This window comes from Prionailurus viverrinus, chromosome F2, assembly GCF_022837055.1.
Source record: "Prionailurus viverrinus isolate Anna chromosome F2, UM_Priviv_1.0, whole genome shotgun sequence".
Lineage (NCBI taxonomy): Eukaryota > Metazoa > Chordata > Mammalia > Carnivora > Felidae > Prionailurus > Prionailurus viverrinus.
The window spans coordinates 7,243,189-7,270,049 of record NC_062578.1 but is presented as its reverse complement, the minus strand read 5'-3'; the positions used below and the strand labels follow the sequence as shown (position 1 = coordinate 7,270,049).

Genomic DNA, 26,861 nt, shown 5'->3' with positions numbered 1-26,861 from the left:
TGTAGTTTTAGAAGTTCTAAATCTCTGTCTCTCTCTGATGTAGATGAGAAAAACATCCATTTTCTTTTTAATAAGCAAGCGTCTTGAATACAGAGGACAGGTTTATTTTATCTATAATACCTAATCCTCAAACTCTTTAAAACTTGCCCTATCCTGGAGTAGACTGACAACCATAATCTCATTCTTCAGGAGCGGATAGTTGCTTTTGATACCTTTAAAACATGAAATAACTTTGCTGAATTATTTTCCAACTAACATATATTTTAATATGAATGGCTAATGTAACCCAAATCCATCTAGCATGACAGCTAAATTGCAAAACCAAAAGGAAGGTATTTCTGGCAAGAAACACCTTTTAAGTACTACGGATGTTTGAGAGGTAGAAAGAAGACAGTTGTGATTTCATTACTCAGTAATGAATGGGAACCTTCTAGGTAATAGTCATACGTGAAGATATTTTTTCCTATTAAAGTCATCGACGTATAAAAGCCATTTCTACTACAATCCGCGAAGGCAGCATTCAAACAAATCACAGGGATTTTGCAAACGGCATTTGCATTAGGAGAGCTTTACTATCTGAATTTCCAGGATTTCATGTCCAGTGTCTGTGCCATGTCAATGACTTAAATAGTGCATTAACAAATGAAGTTCAGTCTCCCTTTTCTCAGTTTTTGGCCCACTCTCCATTTCTCCTATATCACCATTAACAACAAAGGACTTACACCTACCTAACCCATTCCCCCCACCTCCATTCTGGTAACCATAGTTTATTCTCTACAGTTAAGAGTCCTTTTCTTGTTTTCCCTCTCTCTCCTTTTTTCCCCTTTACTCATTTGTTTTGTTTCTAAAATTCCACACATGAGTGAAGTCATATGGTATTTGTCTTTCTCTGTCTTATTTTTCTTAGCATAATAGTCTCTAGCTCCATCCAGGTTGCTGCAAATGTCAAGATTTCATTCTTTTTGATGGCTGAGTAGTATTGTAATATTCCATTGTGTGTATGTGTGGATACACATATGCTCTTTATCCTCCTTTATGCACTCATCAGTTGATGGACAATAGGGCTGTTCCTATAATTTGGTTATTGTAGATAACGCTGCTATAAACATTGGGGTGCATGTATCCCTTTGAATTAGTATTTTTGTATTCTTTGGGTAAATACCTAGTAGTGCAATTGCTTTATCACAGGGTAGTTCTACTTTTAAGTTTTTGAGGAACCTCCATACGCTTTTCCAGAGTGGTCACACCAGTTTGCATTCCCACCAATAGTGCAAGAGGGTTCCCCTCTCTCCTTGCCAATACCTGCTTCTTGTGTTGTTGATTTTAGCCATTCTTTTTTTTTTTTTTTTAATTTTTTTTTCAACGTTTTTTATTTATTTTTGGGACAGAGAGAGACAGAGCATGAACGGGGAAGGGGCAGAGAGAGAGGGAGACACAGAATCGGAAACAGGCTCCAGGCTCCGAGCCATCAGCCCAGAGCCTGACGCGGGGTTCAAACTCACGGACCGCGAGATCATGACCTGACTGAAGTCGGACGCTTAACCGACTGCGCCACCCAGGCGCCCCAATTTTAGCCATTCTGACAGGTGTAAGATGATACCTCATTGTAGTTTTGATTTGTATTTCCCTGATGATGAGTTACGTTGAGCATATTTTCGTGTGTGTGTTGGCCATCTGTATGTCTTCTTTGGAAAAACGTTCATGTATTCTGCCCACTCTTTCATTGTATAGTTCATGTTTGGAGTGTTGAGTTCTATAAATTCTTTATATATTTTGGATACTAACCCTTTATCAGAGGAGTGCACTTGTGATGAGTACCAGGTGGGGTATGGACATGTTGAATCAATATACTGTACACCTGAAACTAATATCGTACTGTATGTTAACTAACTGGAATTTAAATAAAAACTTCAAACAAACAAAAAAAGGACTTGCAAGTCTTTTTTTTATAAATGAATTAATAACTGAAATTTTGTTTTGTGTCTAGCATGCCCTGAATGTTTCCCACATCTCATGTATCAGTTTTTAACTTTATATTTTTGTGTGATTGTTTAATATTTATCTGGCTCGATGAAGTGTAAACTCCAAGAAGTCAGAGACTGAGTCTGTTTTCTCTATCACTGTATTTCCTTACATCTGACATTTGGTAAGCACAAAATTCCCATTTGATAATTCATTACATGAAAGAATGACTTGAAAAAGTTTATATTTATCATGAGGTCTAATTTCATCATTTTTGAAAATTACTCAATCTTTCTAGCTTTATTCTAGAACTTATACCTCCCAATCCTTAAAAATTTAACAATGGTATCAAATAAGGGGTTAATATCCAAAATATACAAAGAACTGATACCACTCAAAAACAGAAAAACAATCTGATTACAAAATGGACAGAAGAATAAACAGACATTTTTCCAAAAAATATTCAAATGGCTAACACGTATATGAAAAGATGGTCAATATCACTAATCATCAGGAAAATTCAAATCAAGACCAATGAGATACCACCTCATACGAGTAAGAATGGCTATCACCAAGAAAACAAGAGATTACGTGTTGATGAGGATATGGAGAAGAGGGAGCCCTTGTGCACCACTGGTGTTTAAGCTGGTAGCACCACAATGGCAAACAGCATGGAGATTCCTCAAAAAATTAAAAATAGAACTACCATATGATCCAGCAACTCCACTTCTGAGTATGTATCCAAAGGAAATAAAAACAGGATACTGAAGAGATATATGCACTTCCATGTTTATTGCAGCATTATTCATAGTACCCAAGATATGGAAACAATCTAAGTGCCCAGCAGCATTTCAACGGGTAAGGAAGATGTGAAAGCCATAAGAAGGAAATCCTTCCGTTTGCAACAACATGGATAGACCTTGAGAAAATTATGCCAAGTGAGATAAGTCAGACAAAGATAAATACTTTCTGAGATCCTGTATATGTGGAAACTAAAAAAAGGCTAAAGTTATAAAAACAGAAAGTAAAATGGTAGTTACCAAGGGCTTGGAGTTCAGGGGTGGGAACAGAAGAGATGTTCAAGGATACAAATTTGCAACTAGTATGTAAATAAGACATGAAGATCTAAGGTATAGTGACTATAGGTGACAATATTGTGTTATAAACACTAAAATTATGAATACACTAGATCTCACTTATTCTCATTACAAAAAAGAAACATACAATTACACAATGTGATGGAGGTGCACTGTTGCATATTGCATGTATTATATATCTATTGCATAGTGCGATATATAAAAATATTAAATCAACATATGGTACACCTTAAATTTAAAAACATTTAACAACGGTAACATTTCAAAGATGTTTCTGCCAGAAGAGACAAATTCATAAGATATAGAAGTTTTCCTCTTCAGCATTTTGTTACTCATAAAAAAAGTATCTATTTCTAGGGATTTCAGCTAGTATGTTATTTTCAACCAAGTCAAATTTTACTTGAGGTGGCCATCCCAGATTTAGGTGCCATTACTTCCTGACACAAGATTGAGTTTTCCTTCTGTGAAAAATTTTAACTAAGCACATGTTTCTCATGCAGTGTGAGATTTGTCACACTGTTCCAGGGATTCATGATACAACACGGAAATATAAAACTGGGCCTGTTCCAACAGCAAGAATCGAAAGGCTAATTTCTCTTCCCTCTGCTTGATGTGATAGCATCATAAGGTTGTCAGCAAGAGACATCTATTTTCTGTTACTCTCTGAAAGAAAAGAGAGCACACCCAATTACTAATTTTCAAAAAGCGCTTTTTAAAAGGTAACACTGCAATTTATCTGACTCTCAAGATGGGATTAAAAAAAAAAAAAAAAAGGCCAGAGACATCAGTCCAGTATTTCATTTTACCCAAAGATTACTAGCTTCTGATGCACAGAATTTGTCAGATATCATTCATTATACTTCCCAATCAGAGAGAAAGTAATACATTTAAAAGGGCAAGAAAGAAACTAAAAATTCAAAACTCTGAGACCTACAGTACTTTATTTATGCCTCAGTTTCTTTATCAGTGAAACAGAAGAGATTATTTTTATTGTTACTTAGACTTTGGTGAGCATTTGCCGTTATTCATAAAATATATGCATAAAATATTTGGTATGTGATAGCCCAGTACAATGTCATAATTTAATAATTTCTTCTTACCAAGTCATTGTTATGGATGAATATTAAATTCAAGATAAAGAAATGAACACATTTTCACATGTATGTATTCTTTGCAATATAAAACCAAAACATAAAAAAAGCAAGATAACAGCTCAAAAGCAAGTTCATGTGCAATAATGTAACCTATATTTTAAAAATAACATGATGCTCTTCCTGAGGTGGCCACAAAGAAGCAGTGCAGACAAACAACCCAAAAGAAGGGGGAAAAAGCTGTTGCTTACTTGCAGTTGAAGAAAGTAAGGAACACTTGGCCTCAAATGCTGCTGGTGTTTCTTGCCGATTTTTTGTCTCATGGATCTTTTCCTCCTCTTGGCTGGGTGTTGCTGACATACCCATTGGGTTTTCTCTGCCAACTGAAATTAAGATTTTAAAAGATGCCATCCTCTCAAAATCACTTGTTTTTTCTCAGAAAACTCACCATATGTTCAGCTATGCAAGTTTTAGTTTTGCTATTGTCTCCATTTCAATGCCTAGTCAAATCTTTTCACTCTGCATTACATACTTACCAGAAAATGACTTTTTATTCTTAGCAGCAGGCTGTGCATGAATGGTATTCCTATAAAATTTATTCACTGATTTGTAAATCCAAGCAATAATTTAACACCACAGTATGAATCAAATAACTTATTCAAGATGTTTTTGTTATGGATTCTAAACAGAAACTCCTTTGACAATTTGGTACTTTGCCTTCCTCAGAAGGGGAAACTGACTAAAACAGGATTCAAATAATACTTCCTGTTACCTTACTAAAATATGAAAATCATAGAAATATATCAAATAAATATATATGTATATATGTACATACATATATATAAATATATGCACACACACATATAAATGAAGAAAACATTAGCTATTTTTCTGCCTTTTATTTAGAAGCAAGTGTTCTGGTATTTTGTTCAGGAATAGGTATCTCTAGTCTACCTGAATAATAACTCCAATTTTATAGCATATGTTCCTAAGTGCTATTTGTGTTTAGAATTTCAAAGTTTGAGTTGTTTGTGTTTCATTTTTAGGCATCAGCCATAGATGAGACCTCATCAGCAACAAAAAATTATACAGATGTCTGATTCTACACATTAATAAATAATAGCAGCTACTTCTTAATACCACAATTACAGCCAACAATTTAAGATGACCCGTAAGACATATGCTAGCATGAGAAGGCGCAATGCTCTCATAAGTACGGTTAACAGAAATCAGCAACACTAAAACACATGGAGTCATGGCACTGACTACACAACACTGGTATCTGAAGAACTGCCCATGATTATATTGTCATAAATAACCTTATAATTATTTGATATCATATGATATAATTTCAGGCAATAATCATCTTTTAAACACCAAACTCTGGAAAACATAAGGTTTTCCATATGGTTTATTTACAATGCAATGCTTAGACACTGGAGATTGATGCTAACAAAGGAACTTTGAAATATTAAAAAGAAGATCAGAAATAACTAGAAATATGTCCACTGAGGGTAAATGGACACTTACAGAAAAGAAATAAAAAAGATTCCTAAATATCATATACATAGCATCCATTTTCTTATGGTCCATTAAGGGACCCATAATTAAGGGACTACATTATTTACAAATAATGTAGAAATCCAAGATTTACAAAGAGAAAATAAACTCTCCCCCAGTCACTGCCATAAGGGTAAGAATAAATCAATGCATAACACGTGGCTTTGACATTGATGAGGTCACAGCCCAGGAGGAGAACACATGAACAATGACCTCTGCTATATATTGCCGAGTGCTGTAATGTACAACACATGCACAGGTGCCTCGCACAGAAAGGGCTGTACAACAGTGAGCCTAAGCAGACTCTGAAACAGGAATAAGCATTTCTTACCTCTATTCTCCCACACTGGCTTTTCAAGATTCTACCTCATCCTCAAAACGAATGTCAAATTTTTATAAACACAACAGTTGTCTTAATAGTAGGAAACCTAGGATCTAGACGACATTTTCCGGATACGTCATCTAGAATGGTCCTGTCCTTCTGTACAGAACACTGCCCATCTTGCCTTGGGGCCACGTGGGTCACAGCTGGAGGTCCAAAACCCAGGTACCAAACAGCCATCCAGCGGATTCACAGCCTACTCTGAATTGCGGTAACTCTTACCGGTGTGCTCTGTCTCACGTTCACAATTTCAACAGGAGTGTGGAAATTTATCAAACATAAAATCAAACCTGTGATAAAGGTGAAAGAAACAGGACTGTCTAGCTGGCAATCGTACCAGAAGGTATGTATTATTGATAGCTGGGATTGACTGATTAATTTGCTCACTTCAGATAGCATCTCAGTATACCCAACAGTTTGGTAGCATCAGGATCAACCAGACAGAAAGGCTCTAACTACAAAAAGTGAACTAGTAAAAACATTTTGGTTCACTGAATACCAGCTATTTAAAAAAGGCAAAATAGGGGTACCTGGGTGGCTCAGCCGGTTAAGTGTCCTACTTCAGCTCAGGTCACAATCTCGCGGTTCATGAGTTCCAGCCCCGCATCGGCCTCTGTGCTGACAGCTCAGAGTCTGGAGCTTGCTTTGGATTCCGTGTCTCCCTCTCTCTCTCTCTCTCTCTGCCTTTCCCCAGCTCATGGTCTGTCTCTCTCTTTCTCTCTCTCAAAAATAAATAAACCTTAAAATTTGTTTAAATAAATAAATAAAACAAAAAAGGCAAAATACACTAAAACACAATAGCAATGTGTCATGCTGTTATGGCATATATATTTAAATCTATAAAATATATTTTATTATATGAAATATGTTTTTGCCATATTCTTCTACATAAGATCATAATGTACACATTCAGAATCTGATGATCAGGTATATGACAGTATTCACTTGTATTCTGAAACTTGAATGATCTTAGAAGATTAGTATGAAGTGAAAATGAATTTTCCAAACATACTCTAATAAAAACTTCTACAAGACTTGAAGGAGATTCCTCATATTATAATAAAAAATTAACATCTGAATCATATCTTCAGTCTTGAATTTTTTTTCAAGTTACTGATACCCAAGCCTCATGGTTTGAATACAGAAGGTGGCTAATACCATCAAACCAGACTGGAATTTGAGTAAGAAGTGGCAAACTTTAGGCATAATTTAAGTCTCAGTTATGATACTTATAAAACTGGAATATACCCAGTTCACTGTTACTTAAGTGCTCTAAAAAAGAAACAGTGTATTAAGGTTAATGGAGGGGTGCCTGGGTGCCCCAGTCGGCTGAGTATCTGAGTCTTGATTTCAGCACAGATCATGACCCCTGGGTTGTTGGATCAAGCTGATCCCACGCTGAGCATGGAGCCTGCTTAAGATTCTCTCTTTCTCCCTCTGTCCCTCTCCCCCACTGGCATGCTCAAGAAAGAAAGAAAGAAGGAAGGAAGGAAGGAAGGAAAGAAAGAAAGAAAGAAAGAAAGAAAGAAAGAAAGAAAGAAAGAAAGAAAGAAAAAGAAAGAAAAGGAAAGAAAATTAGCTAATAGAAAGTCACAAGTTATACTGATCCAACATTCCCTAAGAAACTCCAAGAACACTGTGTTGTTATTATATGGAATTATAAGCGTGGGATTTATTGTCTGGAACAATGGGATTGAACACACTTCCAAATAATCCATTGAGAACCTTCTCCATGGGCTCAGTGTAATAACTATGTAAGCATATGAAATCAAATCTCTTCACACTTTCTCCTATGTATAGAGTTCATAGTACTGTGAATGTAAATTCATGATCAAGAGAATAAATATGTTTTGCTGCACAAGCCAACTATTTCAACTAAATGGTAGTAGGAACAATGACTTTTTATTATAAATCCTCAAGACACCATTAATTAAACCAAATTCTAACCAAATTGTAGACAAAGAAACCAAGTTACAGAGAAGTTATATGATTTGTCCTAAGTGATTTACACGAGGGAATGAGAAGATAACTCCCCAAGAATCCATCAACTCTAAGTTATAAAAAATACACCATGATGAATCAGATCAGAAATGATCAATAAAATTAGTAAGTCTCTTGTCAGACTAAGAAAAAAAAAAGATGAAAGAACACAAATTACTAACATTAGAAATGAAACAGATGACATCACTACAGATCCTATGGACATTAAAAGGTTATAAAGGAATACTATCAACAATTCTATGATCTCAAGTTTGATAACCTAGATGAAATGGACTAATTCCTGGAAATCTAACAATTTGCCAAAACTCACACAAGAAGAAATAGAAAAAATGGATGGTCTTAAATCTATTAAAGAGACTAAATCAATATTTAATAATCTTCTAAAACAGAAAACATCTGGCTCAAACAAATTCACTGGTGAATTTTACACCAAAAATTTTAAAGGAGAAATTACACCAATTCTCTACAATCTCTTACAGTGGATAGAAAAAAAAGGAAATATTTCCTAACTCATTCTACGAGGTCAGGATTGCCCTAATACCAAAAACCAAACAAAGACATCACAAGACAAAACTACAGACCAATACTTCTGATGAACATAGATGAAAAAATCCTCAACAAAATATTAGCAAATTGAATCCAACAATTTATAAAATAAAGATTAATAGAACAAGTCCAAGTGGGATCTATCCCAGGTATGCAAGACTGGTTCAACATTCAAAAATCAACTAATGTGAAAGACAGATACCATATGTTTTTACTCTTATGTGGATCCTGAGAAACTTAACAGAAGACCATGGGGGAGGGGAAGGGAAAAAAAAGAAGTTAGAGAGGGAGACAGCTAAAGCATAAGAGACTCTTAAAAACTGAGAACAAACTGAGGGTTGATGGGGGGTAGGAGGGAGGTGAGGGTGGATGATGGGTATTAAGGAGGGCATCTTTTGGGATGAGCACTGGGTGTTGTATGGAAACCAATTTGACAATAAATTTCATATTTAAAAAAAAGCTCCATTAATACCTATAAAAGCTGCAACTACATTTTATGGAACTATATAAATAATTGTGGAAACCTTAAAAAAAAAGAAACAAAAATCAACTAATGTAAGGATTTGTAAGTCATTGAAAATATTCTTTAGATATTATATTGATGGATATATGTCATTATACATTTGTCCAAACCCAGAGAATGTACAATACCAAGAGGGAACCAAAATGTTAACTATGAACTCTAAGTAATTATGATGTGTTAGTGTGGGTTCATCAATTGTAATAAACATACCAGCTGGTGGAGAATGTTGATGGGGGAGGCTATGCACGTGGTAGGCAGGAAGTATATGGAAAATCTCTATACCTTACCCACAATTTTTCTGTAAACCTTAAACCGTTCTTAAAGAAAAACTGTTAAGAGAATATGGCTGAAAACAATTCACCATGAGAAGCTCTTCCTTTCTTTTTTTTTTTTTTTTAACGTTTATTTATTTTTGAGACAGAGAGAGACAGAGCGTGAACGGGGGAGGGTCAGAGAGAGGGAGACACAGAATCTGAAACAGGCTCCAGGCTCTGAGCGGTCAGCACAGAGCCCGACGCGGGGCTTGAACTCACGGACTGCGAGATCGTGACCTGAGCCGAAGTCGGACGCTTAACCGACTGAGCCACCCAGGCGCCCCACTTCCTTTCTTTATAATCGTAACCACAGGGGCGCCTCGGTGGCTCAGCCGGTTAAGCGCCAACTTCACCTCAGATCATCATCTCACGGTTCATGGGTTCGAGCCCCACGTCGGGCTCTGTGCTGACAGCTCAGAGCCTAGAGCCTGCTTCGGATCCTGTGTCTCCCTCTTCTCTGTCCCTCCCCTGCGTGTGCGCTCTCTCTCTCTCTCTCTCTCCTTCAAAAATAAACATGAAAAAAAAATAATCATCATCATAACCACAACACTTGTATAGTGCTTACTGAGTACCAGGCACGATGATAAGCATCCTGCAGATGTTAACTCATGTAATCCACACACCAGCACTGTGAGGCACTCCTCGTCCCTATTTTACAGAGAATGCACGCTTGGTACAAGTGCTATGAGAGCGCACGGCTAGCAAGAGGCCTAACCGGGCTGTGAACAACTGGTAGTGCATCTCAGAGCCTGTGAGCCTCCCTACCCTGCTTTACTTTCAAACTTCTAGCTGTTTGGTAGGTGAACCCAGTCAACAAGAGTGTCATCGTAGGGCAGAGCAATGACCTCCGTGTGATTGTGAGCCCTGCCAGACCAACCAGTATATAAATACACGGGCTTCTAAGGAGGCCAGGGCCCGGCATTCAGGGGTACATGCTTGGGGACAACAGGTACCTTCCCCACGGGAGGGTCTTCACATAAGTCTCCTGAAATGTAACCTTACTATGATCTTCCCAAAATGATCTCTTCCCCTGTACAAGTCCCTGATTGCTAGGAGTACCTGAAAATTTCAACTCTACCTTCTATGAAGAAACGTTAATGTTTTTAAAAAACGGCATGGAGCTGGGCTTCTCTACATCTGTACTGAAATACAAACAAGACTCAACAGTTTTAAGGGGTATTTGTTGTTATGCTTGGTATACAGCAGGCTCAATCTATCATATATGGGATATATGAATCCCAGATTCTGTGAAATACATATATTCTAGTTAGAATATATTACTTTTAAGTGAACATTCTGCTGCTCACCACAAAACTCTAAGGAGCACCTGGGTGTCTCAGTCGGTAAAGCATCCAGACTTCAGGTCATCACCTCGTGGCTTGTGAGTTTGAGCCTGGCCTCGGGCTCTGTGCTGATAGCTCAGATAGCTATCGGATCCTGAAGCCTGCTTCAGATTATGTGTCCATCTGTCTCTCTCTCTCTCTCTCTCTCTCTCTGCCCCCTCCCCACCCTCGCTTGTTTTCTCTCTCAAAAATAAATATTTAAAAATTTTTAAAAACTCTCTAAGAGAGTTGCTTAACACTTTTTGAGTCATGGTTCCCTCTGAAAACCTAAAGGTCATGAATGAGCTTGTTCCCACCTTAAATGCACACTTATGTGTATTTGTCTACAAATTATTTACTCAAAATATGTTTACTCAATTTCAAAAGGTTCACAGACTCACACTAAAAGTTCTTACTGTAACTCAATGTTTTTATTCTTATTTACATATGACAAAACAGAGGTTAAGCCAGATGAAAAGATATATAGGGCAATGTCTGGGAGGGCCCAGAGTGGAGGAGCTTCTGGCCCCACTGAGTGGGGTGCCTTACCCTCCCAGTACATATATGTGTTCATTAACCTGGAAGCTCCCCAAACCCCATACTATTGGGATTTTAGGGAGGCTTTCTCATATAGGCAGGATCAATTATTAACTCCATTTCTGGCTCCTCTCCTGTCTCTGAAGAATGGGGAAATGAAGTTAAAAACACCAAAGATTCTAATCCTGACAGGCTCTTTCTGGTGACCAGCTCCCACCCAGGAGCCATCCAGGGACCCACCCAGAGCTGCCTCATTAGAACAAAAGACACTGTTAGTGCTCTCAGGACTTCAGAATTTAGAAGGGTTCTAGGAGTTCTGTGCAGGAACCAGAGTTGGGGGAGGGGGGGAATGGCAGAGACCAATACATTTTCTATTATCTCACACTGTTCTCTAAATTTTTTGTTATACCTTTGTTTATCTGTTATGGCAGCAAATTCAGTACCACCCAGAAAAGTAAGGGAAAACGTGGGTAAAAGTAAAGACAAATAGCCCACAAAACAGATTTTTCAATGGTACATACGAGTATAGCAAACATGAGCCTTTGTACAGCAGCCATTCTTTGTGCTTTCTTTTGTGAAAATGTGCATAGTCTAATGATTAATTTGAGTCCAAATCAATCCTGCAAAGGAACTGTTGCGATGAATTCTGCAGCTACATTTTTCATTATAGTCCTGGGTGGGGAAAATACAAACTTGAGGTGGAAGCCAAAAGGCAAGTGGTACACACATGGATTTCTTCAACACTGTGGTTCTTGTCTTATGAAAACGAGGAAGTATTACTAGAAAGGTATTTTCAATAAATGTTAGTGCTTCCATGCCTTTCCTCAGAATTCCTAGCATTCATGATGCTTCAATAAAATTTCCAAAGCAATATAACCAGCATTAACACAGGAAGTTGCTTCAGTATATTCAGAAATAATATTATGGTCGGCTTCTGGGAAGATGGCGGCGTAGGAAGACTCTGGGCTCACCGCGTCCTGCGGATCACTTAGATTCCACCCACACCTGCCTAAATAACCCAGAAAATCGCCAGGAGACTAGCAGAACGGATTCTCAGGAGCCAAGTGTAGACAAAAGGCCCACGGAAGAGGGGCCCCTCCTGAAGCGGATCTCCGAAGGAAAAGCGAGCTGAGCCTGCCCCTCCCGCCCCTGTGCACCTTGCCGATCCACCCCAGCTAATACACCAGATCCCCAGCACCACAAGCCTGGCAGTGTGCAAGTAGCCCAGACGGGCCACACCACCCCACAGTGAATCCCGCCCCTAGGAGAGGGGAAGGGAAGGTACACACCAGTCTGACTGTGGCCCCAGCGGTGGGGCCGGCCGGGGGCAGACATCAGGTCTGACTGTGCCCCGCCCACCAATGCAAGTTTTTCAAGACAGCACAGGGGAAGTGCCCCAGAGTCCCGCACCACTCCAGGGACTATCCAAAATGACGAAACGGAAGAATTCCCCTCAAAAGAATCTCTAGGAAATAACTACAGCTAATGAACTTATCAAAAAGGATTTAAACAACATAACAGAAAGTGAATTTGAACAATAGTCATAAAATTAATCGCTGAGCTTGAAAACAGTATAAAGGATAGCAGAGAATCTCTTGCTACAGAGATCAAGAGACTAAGGAACAGCCAGGAGGAGCTAAAAAAAAAAGGCTATTAGTGAGCTGCAAAATAAAATGGAGATGACCATGGCTCGGATTGAAGGGGCAGAGGAGAGAATAGGTGAACTAGAAGATAAAATTATGGAAAAAGAAGAAGCTGAGAATAAGAGAGATAAAAAAAAATCCAGGAGTATGAGGAGAAAATTAGAGAACTAAGTGATGCACTAAAGAGAAATAATCTACACATAATTGGTATTCCAGACGAGGAAGAGAGAGGGAAAGGTGCTGAAGGTGTACTTGAAGAAATAATAGCTGAGAACTTCCCTGATCTGGGGAAGGAAAAAGGCATTGAAATCCAAGAGGCACAGAGAACTCCCTTCAGACATAACTTGAATCGATCTTCTGCACGACATATCATAGTGAAACTGGCAAAATACGAGGATAAAGAGAAAATTCTGAAAGCAGCGAGGGATAAACGTGCTCTAACACATAAAGGGAGACCAATAAGACTAGTGACAGATCTCTCTACTGAAACTTGGCAGGCCAGAAAGGAATGGCAGGAAATCTTCAATGTGATGAATAGAAAAAATACGCAGCTGAGAATCCTCTATCCAGCAAATCTGTCATTTAGAATAGAAGGAGAGATAAAGGTCTTCCCAAACAAACAAAAACTGAAGGAATTCATCACCACTAAACCAGCCCTACAAGAGATCCTAAGGGGGATCCTGTGAGACAAAGTACCAGAGACATCGCTACAAGCATGAAACCTACAGACATCACAATGACTCTAAACCCATATCTTTCTATAATAACACTGAATGTAAATGGACTAAATGCACCAACCAAAAGACATAGGGTATCAGAATGGATAAAAAAACAAGACTCATCTATTTTCTGTCTACAAGAGACTCATTTTAGACCTGAGGACACTTTCAGATTGAAAGTGAGGGGATAGAGAACTATTTATCATGCCACTGGAAGTCAAAAGAAAGCTGGAGTAGCCATACTTATATCAGACAAACTAGACTTTAAATTAAAGGCTGTAACAAGAGATGAAGAAGGGCATTATATAATAATTACAGGGTCTATCCATCAAGAAGAACTAACAATTATAAATGTCTATGTGCCGAATACGGGAGTCCCCCAAAATATAAAACAATTACTCACAAACATAAGCGACCTTATTGACAAGAATGTGGTAATTGCAGGTGATTTTAATACCCCACTTACAACAATGGATAGATCATCTAGACACACGGTCAATAAAGAAACAAGGGCCCTGAATGAGACATTGGATCAGATGGATTTGACAGATATATTTAGAACTCTGCATCCCAAAGCAACAGAATATACTTTCTTCTCGAGTGCACATGGAACATTCTCCAAGATAGATCATATACTGGGTCACAAAACAGCCCTTCATAAGTAAACAAGAATTGAGATCATACCATGCATACTTTCAGACCACAATGCTATGAAGCTTGAAATCAACCACAGGAAAAAGTCTAGAAAACCTCCAAAAGCATGGAGGTTAAAGAACACCCTACCAAAGAATGAATGGGTCAACCAGGCAATTAGAGAAGAAATTAAAAAATATATAGAAACAAACAAAAATGAAAATACAACAATCCAAAAGCTTTGGGATGCAGCGAAGGCAGTTCTGAGAGGAAAATACATTGCAATCCAGGCCTACCTCAAGAAACAAGAAAATTCCCAAATACAAAATCTAACAGCACACCTAAAGAAAAGAGAAGCAGAGCAGAAAAGACACCCCAAACCCAGCAGAAGAAGAGAAATAATAAAGATCAGAGCAGAAATAAACAATATAGAATCTAAAAAACCTGTAGAGTAGATCAATGAAACCAAGAGTCGATTTTTTGAAAAAACAAACAAAATTGATAAACCTCTAGCCAGACTTCTCAAAAAGAAGAGGGAGATGACCCAAATAGATAAAATCATGAATGAAAATGGAACTATTACAACCAATCCCTCAGAGATACAAACAACTATCAGGGAATACTATGAAAACTTATATGCCAACAAATTGGACAACCTGGAAGAAATGGACGAATTCCTGAACACCCACACGCTTCCAAAACTCAATCAGGAGGAAATAGAAAGCTTGAACAGACCCATAACCAGCGAAGAAATTGGATTAGTTACCAAAAATCTCCCAAGAAATAAGAGTCCAGGACCAGATGGCTTCCCTGGGGAATTGTACCAGACATTTAAAGAAGAGATAATACCTATCCTTCTCAAGCTATTCCAAAAAATAGAATGGGAAGGAAAACTTCCAGACTCATTCTACGAAGCCAGTATTATTTTGATTCCTAAACCAGACAGAGACCCATTAAAAAAAGAGAACTACAGGCCAATATCCCTGATGAATATGGATGCCAAAATTCTCAATAAGATACTAGCAAATTGAATTCAACAGCTTATAAAAAAAACTATTCACCATGATCAAGTGGGATTCATTCCTGGGATGCAGGGCTGGTTCAACATTCGCAAATCAATCAACGTGATACATCACATTAATAAAAGAAAAGATAAGAACCATATGATCCTGTCAATCGATGCAGAAAAAGGATTTGACAAAATTCAGCATCCTTTCTTAATAAAAACCCTCGAGAAAGTCGGAATAGAAGGAACATACTTAAACATCATAAAAGCCATTTATGAAAAGCCTATAGCTAATATCATCCTCAATGGGGAAAAACTGAGAGCTTTCCCCCTGAGATCAGGAACACGACAGGGATGTCCACTCTCACCGCTGTTGTTTAACATAGTGTTGGAAGTGCTAGCATCTGCAATCAGACAACAAAAGGAAATCAAAGGCATCAAAATTGGCAAAGATGAAGTCAAGCTTTCACTTTTTGCAGATGACATGATATTATACATGGAAAAGCCGACAGACTCCACCAAAAGTCTGCTAGAACTGATACATGAATTCAGCAAAGTTGCAGGATACAAAATCAACATACAGAAATCAGTTGCATTCTTATACACTAATAACGAAGCAACAGAAAGACTAATAAAGAAACTAATCCCATTCACAGAAATAATATCATTAGGGTTAGCATTTCTGGGAATAGTCTACTTCTATACAAATGTTGACAATTTATGATACTGGTGATGAGATTCCCTGGATCAATGAGAATTTCTTGGTCAATCTGGGCATCTACAACAGTGGGGAGAGAGAACTACTTAGGCAAACTTTCAGTATCAACTTTTTCCCAGATTCTGTGAATACTAACAGGTAACATACAGAATATAGAACACACTACCTCAAGATAATGTGAACCCTGAAGATTTTAGCCAAGGCCACAAAAGGTCAGCTAACTTGTAGTAATGTTCTAAGGATTCCTGCTTGAAGGCCGTATCAACACGCGTCTTCATACATATTAATACCACTTCCTACAAAATGGGTTCTCTGCCTTCAATTCTATAAATTGCTTCTTCCTACTCAATCTCTGAGAGAGAGAATCTTACCCCTCACTTGTCCATGTCTCTATCCTGGCTCTCGAATTCTCATACAATGACAAGATACATAATGAGTGATACATAATGTACTGGGCTATAACATCACATCAATGCAAAGTGGTATTACAGTCACTTTTACAGGTTGAAAACAATCAGTGAGAAGGTATGAGGCTAAGAATTTTAAGTTTCCGGGGCTCCTGGGTGGCTCAGTCAGTTAAGGTCCGACTTCAGCTCAGGTCATGATCTCACAGTTCGTGGGTTCGAGCCTCGCGTCAGACTCTGTGCTGACAGCTCAGAGCCTGAAGCCTTCTTCCATTCTGTGTCTCCCTCTCTCTCTCTCTTCCCCTCCCCTGCTCACATTCTGTCTCCCTCTCTCTGTCAGAAATAAACATTAAAAAAAATTTAGAAAAAAAAAAGAATTTTAAGTTTCCTTTTAATTTGAAAATCCAGAATCCTTGGAACAAGCCCTTCAGGGGTAGCAATCTTGATAGAGCTGAAGTCGAGAACTTTACACTATGTTTGAAAATCCTCCATTCATTGTTTTTAAGTGGAAGAGGTACTTGCAATAAAAGTCCAGCATTCACTTAGAACTTCCGTAATCTAGTCAACAGACAAAATTCCATGATTTTCTCCACGGGTTAATCCAGATAGGAACAGCTTGTTGATCACAGGAATTTGCATCTAGTAAGAATGACTTGTAAGATCTCAGGCTGCTAAGTGACAGCCCAAAGTAGGGCAAGAGGAACCCTTTGGTATATCTAGGATAGACCGGAGCCCGTAGGCAATACCCCAAAGGGTTAGTGAGAGCCAAACAGGCTTCTCATTTCTGAGACTGCTAGAGTCACCATGGGGCATTCAGATTTAAAAGAAGTCTATTGTCACTGAAATTGAATGCACAATTCCACTTCTGGTAATTTATGCTAAGAAAAAATTTCAGATCAGTGCAAAAATAGGTATGTACATGAATGATCATCCCAACATTGTTCATAAGAATAAAAAATTAAACCACAAAATATCCAACATTAAAGGACTGGTTAAATAATTTGTAGTAAAGGCATTAATAAAAATCACTTGAAAATATGGTATAAATCTGAGTATTGATGACAACGATATCTTTAAGTAAAAAAGCAGAAAAAATTGTTATATATATAATATATATATATACAGAAGTGTATATATATATATTATATATATATATATATAATATATATATTGACAGAAGCCCTATATCTTGCTAAAAATATACTTTCAGTATACTTAGAGAAAGTAAATATATCCAACACACACTTTCACAGAAAAAAATCATGAAAAAATATACATAAAAATGTAAATAGTTTTTATCTCAGATAGATTTCTACATGAGTATATTTTCAAAATTTTCCACAATTACATGCATTATCCATATAATAAAAATAATAAAGGGGAAAAAGAAATTATATAAACAGATTACCGATGTCTATCAACCAGGTTAATCAGTGTAGCATCAGAAGAATTAGTGTCAGCCCTACTGGCTATAAGCTCTTAAAGTTCATTTACAATCAATGCGTTTTCAAACACATTATCAAATATAAAAGTGAAGTTTCAAAAGACCACAAGAAATAATCTATCTATTTTCCAAAGTGAGACTAAACTATATAACCCATGTTTCTCAGTGTGTGGCATAAAATAACCGACTACATATGTTAGGTACTATTACTGAAACAAGGACTTTCATGTGCATTTACTTGCTTGACCCCACCAGCTTCACTGGGGAGACAGGGAAGGTATTACTGTTGTCCCAGTTACACAGACACAGCTGCCTAAAGTTAGTCGGCTCACCTAAGAGCATACAGCTGGTAAACAGAGAGAAGAAATCATCCGTGCTCTAGTAAGAGAACTACGCTGTAATGCCTGCAAAAAGGAACGACTTCTTTTCTACCGGCACCAATATCTTAGGTTGAGAGACACGGCCTTTAATTCTCTCTCTCATGTGTTGCCACAAATTATTTGTGCTCGTGCTCATCTTTTTTCCAATTATTGCTGCCTCTGCCCTCTCATCTCTTCCTCACTGTTCCCCCCTTTCTTCCTGTGCTCTTCCGGCACGGTCGGTGTCCCCTACTAGCTGTTTCACACTACTTTTTCTTCCACTCCAGCCTGTACGCTCCTGCTTTCCCTCAAGTCATCTGTTTCCCTGCAGAGGGCCAGAGACAGATGGCAAACCCATTTTGTTGAGTAGGAGTGCCACTCTGTGCCAGTCTGTGGAAAAACAGAGGGTGGAGGGAATGGCGATGCGGATGACAGTAAGTTAAGGTGTACTAGTCCAACAATTTGCAAAACTTGAAATATGGCAACGAAAGGCTGAGAAGGAATTGACGCAGACAGCACAAAGAACAGGGCCAGATATATCATCATGTTAAGTCAAGCTCTTACTTAAACTATCTTCAACAGGATATTTTATATATATATATATACATATATATATATATATAAAGAAGATATATATAAAGAATATTATATATATATATATAATCATAACACATATATGACACATATATGGTAATGTATCTTATAGGGAGATACACATGTAGACTTTGAGAAGCAAAGAGAAGTTAAATAAGAGTCAGACTAAGAAAATCATCTAGATTAAGCCAAAGTCCATGGGACTACATCAGGCAAAAATTAAGACAGCAAACTAAATTTGCAGATAATTTAAGAACACAATGGAGTTACCTCACTGGCCTTTGTGTTCCAGCAAATACATTCTAAGCTTAAACTGTTTAAATAAAGTCCTCAGATCCCCACTTCAATTAGCTAGGGAATCTGAACTTAGATAGGAGAGAAACCAGTTTCAAAACATTCACATTTCTGTCCTATCCTTGTACTTTTTCCCCCAAATCCTATTTTTAATTCAAATCCCATTTGTAATGATCTTTTTTTCTATCTCATTTTATACAGTGAGCATTAAAAATTAATAGCAATGAAACTGAGAATATTTCTAACAGATCCATTTCCTCACAGTGCATATGGAGATACCATTAAATAACAAAATACACACACACACATACACACAAACACACACACGTGCAAATGTACAAACAAATTTTAAAACTACAAAGGAGCTTAATATAGCAAAAACTCTGTATCTAACATTAACTATCTGAAAATTTGGGTTAAGTGATCTTCATAATTTTTTTCACTGCTTCTAGAATAACAGCAACTTACAAAAAGGCTAATTAGCAGAGATCTGCTTAGTAAAAATGTGATGAAATTATCAGACACGAAACTATCACAAAGCAAACCAAAATGGAAACATTTCAAAGTAAACGTACATTTGACGACTTGTGGATAGAAGAAAACATTCCCATTCTTGGTATAAATAGCTGGTTTTGCCTGTCCATCTGACTCAAGTCCAACAAATAACCCCGGGCTTTTCGTAGATTCCAGGCTTACAGATGCATTTTCCAAGTTCTTCTTAATTTTAAAATGACAGTCAGTATCTCCTGTACCCTGTGATCAATATAACATGATTTCATGAATGTAAGCAAATACCAAAGGGCAGAATTTAAAACCAGTCATTTGACAAGAATATAATTTTGCTTCATTTTCCAACCTCGGGATGAATACAGAACCTTTCGCATATCCTGCGCTACGCACCTCACCTTGTTCCATAGATCCAGAAATGAGACCGTGTGTTTGGCTGAGGCAAGGGCGTATGCCCTAGACAAAAGGCTCCGAGTAACCAAGGAGCTTCAATGAAGGAGAGTGCATTGTATGCTGTGTTTCATTTCAGACTAAACTATTGGTAAACAGAGAATACTAAGATATGAAACTTTCCTTCTGAAAAATACTCTAAGATAATGAAAAAAGGGGCTATTCTCACCGTAAGTCCATTTACACCTAAACATAAACCAATTTTCCGTGCTATTCCACCTTTTCTGAATTGAGTTTTTACCAGTAAACAGAGTTCACATAAATTACTCAAAGACTGCATAGCAAAACATTCAAGAATTAGGTGCTTAGGCATAATCTACATACCCTTCAGATCATCAAAATCATCTCTCACCTTTTTAAAGGCACGTATCATGTCCTATTAGAAAATATTTCACCTTTTTCACCATTTAGTGCTTTAAAAAGTTTTCTTATAAGATTTAGGAGTTCTAGAAAATAAGTTTTGTGAAAATGAATCAAAACTTGTAATGCAACTATTTTATTTGTAAAAGATAACTGTATTCTGATCTCTACCTTCAAATGTGAACTTCTTTTTTTTTTTAATTTTTTTTTTCAACGTTTATTTATTTTTGGGACAGAGAGAGACAGAGCATGAACGGGGGAGGGGCAGAGAGAGAGGGAGACACAGAATCGGAAACAGGCTCCAGGCTCTGAGCCATCAGCCCAGAGCCCGACGCGGGGCTCGAACTCACGGACCGCGAGATCGTGACCTGGCTGAAGTCGGACGCTTAACCGACTGCGCCACCCAGGCGCCCCAGTGAACTTCTTTTAGATGAGAAACAAGTTGCCTGTGGTCTATTTCTCTCTCACAATATAAATATGGCTTAAGCAACTTCTGTCCTCTGTTCTTGTTATGGGTACAATAAAATTCTGGCTTTGATTTGTTCATAGCCAAGTAGAGCACATGACCACACATACAAATAATAATAATAATAATAATAATAATAATAATAATAATAATAAATGTGTAAGGGCCAACAGGATAGAGATGGACTCTTTGGGTGTAGGGAGAAGAAAACGAACTAAACTGAGGAGAATCAGGAAGGGATTCCTAGAAAGGTGAAGCCGAGTTAAGTGTCAAATAAGAACTAAGCTAAGTGGAGGAAAGTGAGGGGTGGTAGGTAGTGGATTTCAGGTACAAGGCAACATGAACAAAGCTAAGAGGCCAAAAGCAGTATGGTGTGTAGATGAACAACTTCTTGATGTTCTCGAGCAAGAGAGAGGAAGGTGAATTCGGAAAGGTCGTATCAGTTTGTATGCAACATAGAAAGTCGAGCCTGATCTCAGACTGTGGCAGCCACTGAGGAGTGATACGGGCACATCTCAAATTATCCTCAGGAAATTTCTTTAATGCCCCTTTAATGACTCTCTAATACTCATTATCTACCCAATAAGTTACATCGCGCCCTGCAGTTTTCTAGCAATGATAAACAGAATCTCAATTCTCTCCTGCTCTTCAAGTACACACCCCTGGAGGTCCCTTTTATTATCTTTTAGAATAGACTTTTTAAAAAATGTTTATCTATTTTGGGGAGAGAGTGAGTGGCGTAGGGGCAGAGAGAGAGAAGGGGACAGAGGATCTGAAGTGGCTCCACGCTGAAAGCAGCAAGCCCAAAGCAGGACTTGAACTCATGAACCAAGGGATCATGACCTGAGCCAAGGTCTGATGTTTAACTGACTAAGCCACCCAGGCTCCCCTTTAGAATAGACTTTATATTTTAAAACAGTTTTAGATTTACAGAAAAAATTGAGAGACAGTACAGAGCTCCCCATATATCTAAATCTACTTTTTCCTATTAACATATTGCATTACTAGGACACATTTCTTATAATTAATGAACCAATGCTGATACATTATTAAGTAACACTTCACTGATATTTCCTTAATTTTTAACTAATATCCTTTTTCTGTCCAGAATCCCCACCCAGGATACATTTATATTTGGTCACCATGTCTCTAGACTCCTTTTTTGCTGTGGGAGTTTCTTATATTTTCCTTGTTTTTGATGACTTTGACAGCTTTGAGGAATACTGTTCAGGTATTTTGTAGGATGCCTCACTATTGGAATATGTCTGATGTCTTCCTCATGTTTAGACTAGAGTTTTGAGATACTGGGAAGAAGACCACAGGAAAAGGTGCCATTTTCATCACATCAAATCAAGGGTGCAAATTTCCAACGTGAGTTATCTTCTGTTGAGGTTGACCTTGATCACATGGCTAGGTGTTGGTCAGGTTTTCTACTGCAAAGTCACTGTTTTTACACCTGCTCCCCACCCCCCCACCACCGCCCTTCCCATACTCTATTCTTTGGGAGGAAGTCACTGTGTGCAGCCCATACTTAAGGGAAGGAATTGTGCTTCACCTCCTTGCAGGCAGAGTATTTTATGTAACTTATCTGGAATTCTACATAAGAGATTTGTCTCTTTCCCTCATTTATTTCTTTATTAAATCATTTATGTATATTACTACGGGCTCATAATATTTATTTTATACTCTAGGATATAATCCCACACTACTTTGTTTCTCAAACTGTTCCAGCTTTGGCCATTGAGATCTTTCAGTTCTTCATAAGTGAAGTGTCTCTTAAAGTGTCTCTGAAAGTGTGTGTGTGTGTGTGTGTGTGTACGTGTGTGCTTGTGTGTATGTGTGTTGGCTGATCTCAGGGTTCATGAGTTCGAGCCCCAATTCCAGTAAAAACATGAGCCCCGCTTCAGGTGAGCCCTGATTCTCTTTCCCCCTGCCCCTTGCTCACTTGCATTCTCTCTCCCTCTGTCTCTCACACACAATAAATAAATAAATAAATAAATAAATAAATAAATAAATAAATAATTCTGTTTAGACACATGAAAAGATGTTCAACATCACCCATCATCAGAGAAATACAAATCAAAACCACACTGAGATACCACCTCACACCTATCAGAATGGCTAAAATTAACAACTCAGGAAACAAAATACGTTGATGAGGATGTGGAAAAAGGGCAAACACTTTTTCACAGTTGGTGGGAATGCAAACTGGTGCAGCCACTCTGGAAAACAGTATGGAGGTTCCTCAAAAAACTAAAAATAGAACTACCCTACAACCCAGCAAGTACACTACTAGGTATTTATTCAAAAGACACAAAAATGCTAATTCACAGGGGCACACAGGCCCCAATGTTTATAGCAGCACTAGCGACAATAGCCAAATTATGGAAAAAGCCCAAATGCCCATCAACTGACGAACAGATAAAGAAGATGTAGTATACGGAGTATTACTTGGAAATCAAAAAGAATGAAACCTTGCCATTTGCAACCATGTATGGAACTAGAGTGTGTTATGCTAAGCGAAATAAGTCAGAGAAAAACAGATATCATATAATTGCACTCATATGTGGAATTTAAGAAACAAAACAGATGACCATACGAGAAGGGAAGGAAAAATAAGATAAAAACAGATGGGGAGACAAACCATAAGAGACTCCTAAATACAGAGAACAAACTGAGGGTTGCTGGAGGGGAAGTGGGTGCAGGGGTGGCTAAATGGGTGACGGGCATTAAGAAGGACACTTGTTGCAATGAGCAGGGGGTGTTAAATGTAAGTGATGAATCACTAAATTCTATTCCTGAAAGCATTACTACACTATCTGTTAACTAATTTGGATTTAAATTTTAAAAATAAATAAATAAATAATCTCATTAGAGTGAGCAGGAAAAAAAAAAAATCTCTGTTTTATCCCTAACCCAAATACAAACGGATTAATGGAATGCAGATAGGAAATAAAAGAAACTATGTGGGTTCTGGATGCAAAAGGGTCCTGTTGTATTTTGTGTGTCTTCCTACATATCCACAACATATACCAATGGGACAAAGTCTTGTTAGAGTGTTGATGCTCTGACCGCCGCTGCAACAGCATGTGATGTGCCTTTGCCTCTATCTGGTTTCTTTCTAGAAGGACACTTCCTACTCATCACCCCCAAGTGATATTTTAACTTCTTATTCATTACTGAGCACCTACCAAATGTCAAACCTTGTTGAAGAGTTTGGGGTATTTTAATAAACGAAGCAAATAAGAATCTCTTCCTTATGGTGCCCACATTCTACAAATTAATATACATTCTATACATTGTACTATTATTAATGGTTCTCATCAGCTTTCTCTTTTCCAGGATGACTCACTCAACAATTTATTCTTGTCTTAAAGTCTGTTGCTTGTGAGGGGAAGAAAATCTTTGTTGCTGTCCTCAAGCCCCTCTGTGTATTCTTGAAATCTCTTTCATGCTATAAACATCAAAACTAATGCATAGACTATGGTCTATAATAAACAGCAAAATGTAAGATTGTTTTCTGGAAAATTCAAACAAAATAGCTAATCTTACAATTTTAATAAAATTCTTCAAAAATTTTTTGATTAAGTAAAAACATAACTTTAATTCCCAGTTTCCAGTTCTGCATGTAAGAAGCTTAGAAGTTACTACTCTGTCTTAACAAATAAAAAGCTAAACAGATTGAAAAATCACCAACTCCTTTTAGAACCGTCAGAGGAGTGAGGATACAGGTAATTGCTGCCCCCAAGAGTAGAGAGACAGACAGGCAAATAGAGGGAGTCACAGCTTACCAGAGCAAAGACTCAAAAGCAGGAACTAAAAGAGGAAACCATGCCTGGGTAGGAAAACTTGAACTATAATTGACGAATTGCTCAATTGAGCCTCAGTGAGGACAAGTCTCAGAGTTAAAACTCCAAGGAATTCCAGTCAGAAACAGGCCCCTGTACTTTGTGACTTTGTCTCCAAGGTCTCAACCAGGGTCCTACAGTGAATATCAACGAATTCCCTTGTGCTTCTGGTAGGGGGAGGGAAAAACGAACCATTTTTAAATACACATACCACTGTGTTCTTCTTAACAAGAACTGCCCACAGGAAAAACCCACTTAATTATAGCCTCAACTTTTGGGGTGTTATCAGACCCTTAATGACCTGGGGAAAGGGAAATATCCAACTTCCGCCCACTCTACCTATCCCAGAACTGAGAAGCACTTGTTAAGTTCATATTCTAGGGGCATAGGCTCACTAAAATCATATGATCTATTATCATCTACATAAAACTAAGTCTTTTACTGAATTTTATGCTTTTCAATCCACTGCTCTAGCATTGTATACCCAGCCCAGCCCATTTGTACATCTATACCACTTCTTAAAAATATGAATCACCTTTAACTTTGTAGTTATGTACATCTAAAGGAAAGAGGCAAAATTAAATAAATTTGCCATGAGAGAATCTGTCCCAGTTTCTGCAAACAAAATTCTTGCCCATGAACAAGGATCCTCCTAGTGTGGGTGTATCTATGTGTCTGTGTGTCTTTTGTTTGTATCCTGTTTAGTTTATTTTTCCTCCAACTCTTAACATCTCTTTTTCCTTTACACTGATTCTAGGTGATGAATTCCACCCATGTTTTGAGGCTTGTTTTCTTCTCTGTTTCTTTATTTTTTTTAATATTTACTTTTAAGAGAGAGAGAGAGAGAGAGAGAGAGAGAGAGAGAGAGCGCGGGGGAGGGGCAGAGAGACAGGGAGACACAGAATTGGAAGCAGGCTCCAGGCTCCGGGCTGTCAGCACAGAGCCCGATGCGGGGCTCGAACTCACAAACCATGAGATCCTGACCTGAGCCGAGATAGGATGCTTAACTGACTGAGCCAGCCAGGCGCCCCTGAGGCATGTTTTCTTCTTTAAATTAATAGCATTACAAATGTCCCTAGTGAAATGCATGTTTGTTGCTAACTTGAATCTTCACCACATCAGGTGATTTATTCCTACACCATAAAAATTTCATAGTAACAGAAACATTTATTATAGAATCAGCAGCACACTTGATGATAAGTATGTCTGCCTATGAGAAATGTTTTCAGGGGTGCCTGGGTGGCTCAGTCGGTTGAGCTTCCAACTCTGGATTTTGGCTCAGGTCCTGATCCCAGGATCGTGGGATCCACCCTTGTGTTAGGCTCTGCACTGAACATGCAGCCTGCTTAAGATTCTCTCTGACCCTCTATGCCCCCCCCACCTCTCTCTCTAAAATAAAAGAAAAAAAAGAAATGTTCTCAAATATATAATGGCAGATACATTGGAAACATTAGTGCTCTTATTCAATTCCATTTATACAATGAACATTTGTTTACTAGCTACTAGGACCGAGGCACTATTAGGGTTTTAAGGTATAATATGAGTATACGTTACCATTTACCTTTGAGTTCATTTTAAGCCCCTTTGGAGGCTGTAAGCATGCCTTACAACAGCCTCTAAATACATGCAAAGGAGAATAATTAAGATGATTATTACCATTCTGTTTTCAAGAGTAATGTCATTGCAGCCTAATGATTTCTGGTCAGATACAGTAAAAGTGAAAAATAATATGCCTGATTCTTATGCATTAATACAGTACCTTATGAGCAAAAAAGCTATCCATTTTGACTAAAAAGATCTATTTACCAAAATTTTAGATGAAGAATTTTAGTCAGACAACCACATCAATGAGTCACTAAATAAGTTACAAAGAGAACACTATGATGGGAACAGCAGAAAGTAAAATACAAATGCTGAAAGTTCTGGGGAGGCTCTTCTCCACAAAAGTTCCAAAGTAAAGTTTAAACATCAATGTTGTTTAAATGGTAAACACATAGGGGCACCTGGGTGGCTCAGTCGGTTGGGCGTCCGACTTCGGCTCAGGTCACGATCTCGCGGTATGTGAGTTCGAGCCCCGCGTC

At 37.9% G+C, this 26,861-nt stretch overlaps 1 protein-coding gene across 1 annotated transcript in view; it reads right to left on the bottom strand.

Moving 5' to 3' along the window:
- Positions 1-2,802: 2,802 nt before the first annotated feature.
- Positions 2,803-26,861, bottom strand: part of LOC125156169 (uncharacterized) — a 61,230-nt gene continuing 37,171 nt past the window's right edge. Inside the window, exons 9-11 of the mRNA XM_047841958.1 lie at positions 19,725-19,902; positions 4,402-4,533; positions 2,803-3,722 (exon numbers count right to left, since the gene is read on the bottom strand). Coding sequence (XP_047697914.1) covers positions 3,706-3,722; positions 4,402-4,533; positions 19,725-19,902 — 327 coding nt within the window. The 3' untranslated portion in view covers positions 2,803-3,705. The remainder of the gene's footprint in view (positions 3,723-4,401; positions 4,534-19,724; positions 19,903-26,861) is intronic.